The sequence below is a fragment of the Apaloderma vittatum genome, unplaced genomic scaffold (genome assembly GCF_000703405.1).
Source record: "Apaloderma vittatum isolate BGI_N311 unplaced genomic scaffold, ASM70340v1 scaffold7245, whole genome shotgun sequence".
In the NCBI taxonomy this organism is placed as follows: Eukaryota; Metazoa; Chordata; class Aves; order Trogoniformes; family Trogonidae; genus Apaloderma; species Apaloderma vittatum.
In genome coordinates this window covers 46,337-51,130 of record NW_009718695.1, presented here as the reverse complement: position 1 = coordinate 51,130, position 4,794 = coordinate 46,337, and the positions used below count along the sequence as shown (strand labels likewise).

Sequence of the window (4,794 nt, the reverse complement as noted above, 5' to 3'; positions counted from 1 at the left end):
GAGCGGCGTGAGTGCTTCGGTGCTGGCACCTGCCGGTCCCGGCAGGTCCAGGGCTCACCTCTGTGGCTCACAGTAGCCTTTCTGTGCAGCTGTTTTGCTTTTTAGCTGATGGCCAGCTAACCTACGGCAGCTATCCTGCTGGAAAATCCACCCATAATCAAAGTGTGACAGGTTTTATTTTAAAATAAAGGGATGAAATTTGACGGTTCTGCTCAAGTCTGGTCGTGTCTTGGTGCACCTCAAATGCTTCCTTCCCTTACCTTGTAGTCAAGAACTCCCTGGTGGCAGAAGCCTCACAGTGATTGTTTCTTGCCATGATGAGTGAAGGACCTTATCAAGTTCCCTATTCCTGTTAACAAAATGGGGATTTTTTTTTCCCTTTCTGTGTTGGAGTCAACACGGGTCTGTATCGGTTGCCTGTGGGGCCGTGCCATGGGTGTGGGGATTGTTCCCATCACATGCTAATTTTCATTGCAGAAAAACAAATGAAACCCTGGCTGTAGGGATGTTTGGTTAATGAGCTTACCAAGCAAAAGCTGTTGTGAATTTTGAAGGGTTCGCTACCACCCTTTCCCCTTGCTTGCTTTGGCTACTTGTAGAGTGTTTTCCCCAGAGGTCTTGTGAATGTTTTGTTTCCCACAGCACATACAAATGGGATTGACAGCAGGCTATTCTGAGCTTTCCCAGGAATTTACAGCCAGCAGGAAGCACGCTGAAGGCTCCAGTGGAACCAGCCTGCCCCTGCCGAGAGCCAGGCATGCACACGCCATCCCTGCAAGCATCCTGGGGCTCACTGCTCCAACCATTCCCTCGCCTTGAGGGATTTGTTTCTCTCCACAACTGTTTTTAGCTTTACAGGCAGTGCTGAGAAATGCGTAAGTGGGCTCCACTGATGCCAAAACCCAAATATCAGAAACCCTGTAATTTTCTTGTTGATGGTTCAGTGTGCAGATCTGTTAGAGTTGGAGTGTGAGGGTCTCTTATTCTTTTTTATTCATATTTCCTGTGCCCTTGCACCCTGCTGCAAGGTCTGCCTGGTGGGACCTTGGCAATCCGTCCTTGAAACAGTAAACTGAAGAGGTGTTAATGGTGTTGACTGCTGCTGACTTTGTCTGACTTTGAAGTGCTAATTAAAGGTAGGGATAGGCTGATAGGAACCAGTGTTATCCTGATTTTCTTCTAGCAATGTAAGCTGTAAACAGATCAGTACTTGGCCGTTGCAGTGCACCACCTGATGATGTGTCTTGTTTCTATATTAGATGCCCTTTTTTGAGTTCTGAGTCCAGTGTTTCAGATGTGTTCAGTATGTGCTTGTAGACAACCCTGTTGGAGTGCTCAGATATCTTTGTTCCCTAAATTTAAGGTCAATCTCTGTGGGTCAAGTGTCAAGTTTCTTTCAACTGAAACTATCAGAATCTCTCTGACCAGTCCCAAAAGAAGTAATGAATGGACAGAAGCACAAGCACAATTTAGTAATGAAGGATTTTTTTCCTTCCTGAGTTTTGGACAGGTTGTTGAATTACAAATCTGTACATGCAAAATGGCCAGGCAAGGCTGGAGAAAGAAAATTTAAAAATAAACTAAAACTAAAAATTAAGCAATCCAAAGGCTGTACAGTCAGAAGACAATTCCAGAGTAGAACAGTAATTGTGGCAACACGTTTTTGAGAAGAGAAGTAAAATTGTGATTATGAAAGGATCTGGAGTAGCTGAGTAGGCAGTCTTGGAACTGGAATAGGTGGAATATTGTGTTAGCAACTCTGCACGTTGTAGCTTTTGGGTTAAGGCAGCTTTGCTCCCTATGCTTCTATACACAAAGTCCTCATGTGTGGGCAATACGTCTGCTTTTAGCCAGCCCCTGTGAAAAAGAAGCGTCCTCCAGTGAAGGAAGAAGACCTCAAAGGAGCCAGAGGAAACCTTTCCAAAAACCAGGAAATTAAATCCAAAACCTACCAAGTAATGAAGCAGTGTGGTAAGTCTCCTTGGGGGAAACAATTAAGCAGACTTCCAAAGAAAAATGTCGACTTAATTGCTCTTTTCAAGATGAAGGGTGGGTCTCTGAAATGGCAGCCAGTGGTGCGCTTGCCGACCTGACCTGGCTGTGCAGGAGCTTTGCATCCACCGTCCTGCCGGCACCAAGAGGAGCCAACACGGCTCTGCTCGGAGTGACCCTTCTCCCCTCTGCACAAAGCAGGAGGGAGAGCCCTGACCTTGGTTTCTGAGCAAGGGCTCACACCAAGCCCTGGGACCACAGTCGATGTCAATGACTGCCCGAGTTGAAGATGGGAGGCTTGGTCTTAAACTGGGGGATTTTTGGCATCTCATGAATTTGTAGCGTTTGAGATGGAGCAGAAACTGGGGAGGATAAAGGGGAGAAGGTGAGAGAGAAGAGAGTGGCTGCTTGTACTTAACACACCTGATGCTCTGGGGTTTTGTTCCTTTTCCATCACCAGTGGGATAGCATAAGGAAAATGATTCAATTTAACCTCTTTTCATCACACTAGCCAGGTCCTTGGTGTTTTCAAGGTTTCTACGCCACCTGCGGGGATTTGGGGCCAGTCAATGGTAGCAATCACCTGCCTGTTGGCTGCCCTGTGCTTGGGATGGGAGCACTGTGCTTTAGGGGCTGGGAGGTTGATGGGCAGGTGAAGTATTTATCAAATGTGTATGTATATATATATATCTGTATTTCAGCAGCACTAGTTTTATACTCCCTGAGTTTAATCTGCCACTTCATTGATTGCCTCTCCTGGTTTTCTTTTCCAAGAACAAATGGGCTCTGTGGCACCCTCCATATTCAGCCGGGATCGGACAGGAGGTGAAACGGTCTTTGAGAAACCAAAAGAGCAGCCGGCCAAGAGCGTCTTCGGCTGACGACGGAGCTGAATGTGTCTTCCCCAGATGGTGGCTATAACGTTTTCCCAGATTTTTGCCTTTTACACTAAAGTCAATGTAGACCTAAGTAGCTAATTTCGACTGTAAGCCATTAAGTAGGGAATAGACTCATGTCAAAAAGCGCAATTTCCATGTCGATTTTTATTATGAGCTTTCTTTCTATGTCTTGAGCAGTGTTTGCTATAATGATTTAATAAAAAAAAAGGTTGTTGGACACAGCTTGGCACACTGGTGACCAGTTTCAGTTCAGGCTTAGATTAATTCTGTGGTCACTTCGGCATTACAAGCTATGATCTAGTCTGTCAAACACAAAGAATAAACACCTCGATGTCACAGTTCTAGTGTCAGCGCAATTTCTTCACACTGTGCCCTTGCCGAGAGGGAGGTGAGGAGGAGCTGGTCCAAGGAGCATCACAGAAACCTGGAGATTTCGCCCAAACCTGTGGCTGACCGCAGCCACACCCTCCGGGGACCTTCAGGCCTGGCGTGTGCCACAGTGCGACAGCCCCCGCCCTCATGGCTTCCCCCGTGTTCCCACCCTTATCCCTCTCCCTTCACGGCTCCACCCTCATGGCTCCCTCAGGGCGGCGCTTTGCCCTGAAGCAGCTCTGCTGGGAGGCAGGATGCCGGCCTGTCCGTGTGCCCCAGGGCTGAGGAAGGTCCTTCTGCCCCTTCCCCAACAGCTTTTTTGTCTTCGAGGTTCTGCTGGATCAGGTGAGGAGCGGGGTGAGGTGAGGAGCGGGGTGACGGGCCAGCAGCACAGGCGCCGTGTTCCTCCTCACTTGAGAAGCTGAATGACCCACAGGGGCATCTGCACAACGGCAAACCTGCTTTGAGGGGAAGTTGGGGTTTTTGCATCTTGATTTGTTCTACTAGACATCAAACCCCAAGGGTATAAACTGGAGTGTTTCTCCTCGGCTGGATTTTTGTGCTCGAATACAAACAACCCTCTGCTTTGTTGGCAACTGCCACGCTCCTCTCGCTCCGAGTCCCTGGCAATATGTTTTTCGACAGTGAGGTAGGTGCCACCTTTATTTAAAGAATTGCTCAAATTTTGCTCAGGCTAAACCTACTTAAGAAGTGACCGTGATATTGAAGGTCTCTGAGCACCACAATAGAACATGCTGATGTTTGTGAAGCTCCCAGAGAGGCCACAGTGGGGCTCGTGTAAGGCAGCAGCAAATCCTTTGGGTTTAAGGGGGAGATTTTCTTCAAAAATTAAGGACGTCGCTGGTGCATTGCCCTGTCCCATTCTTCACACTTCCAAAGAATATTTTTTCTGCAGCCAAGACTCCGTCTCCTCTCTCTGCTGGGCACTGTTTCTCCATGAGGCCCAGGCTCCTCACAGGGATCTCAAGCACAGCCTTTTCTTCTGAGAAATATGTTTCCCAGAGCTTGGAAGGTAAAGACAAAACACAGCGGGGGAAACCAAGTTCCCACCCTGAAAATACTGCAGCTATCCGAAGTTTAACAAACCCTCCGTAATTAATATGTGATGAGAAACCGGCGGGAGGTTGTTTAATAATTAGAAAAATGTTGGAGAGGGACAAGTGGGGCAAAATGTTGTTGATTCGTTTGTATGATAAAGTGATTGAATACTGAAAATTTGCTAGATTGGGTAGCTGGAGAGACGAGATGCTGTATTTGAGACCCAGCTTTGGGTACGTTGGTGCCAATTTAGCAAAGCACAGAAACCTCTCTGCCCCCCCACGCTTGCAGAGTGAATGCAGCAAGAAAACAAAGTCAGCTATCTACCAGAATCTTGGGATTTTGAGAATAGCTGTGTCTCCAGGATGGCCTCAGGTGACACTTACTTGTGACGCTTCTCAGTATGACAGTAAGTGCTCAGAACCAGAGAATTTCTATTTCTTCTTTATTTTTTTCCCCTGTCTCTTAAAAG

The 4,794-nt window shown here is 47.3% G+C and overlaps 1 protein-coding gene across 1 annotated transcript in view; it reads left to right on the top strand.

The window, feature by feature from the left end:
- MUSTN1 (musculoskeletal, embryonic nuclear protein 1) overlaps window positions 1–3,006 on the top strand; it is a 4,085-nt gene extending 1,079 nt beyond the window's left edge. Inside the window, exons 2-3 of the mRNA XM_009870333.1 lie at window positions 1,851–1,971; window positions 2,767–3,006. Coding sequence (XP_009868635.1) covers window positions 1,851–1,971; window positions 2,767–2,873 — 228 coding nt within the window. The 3' untranslated portion in view covers window positions 2,874–3,006. The remainder of the gene's footprint in view (window positions 1–1,850; window positions 1,972–2,766) is intronic.
- The last annotated feature ends 1,788 nt before the right edge of the window (window positions 3,007–4,794 follow it).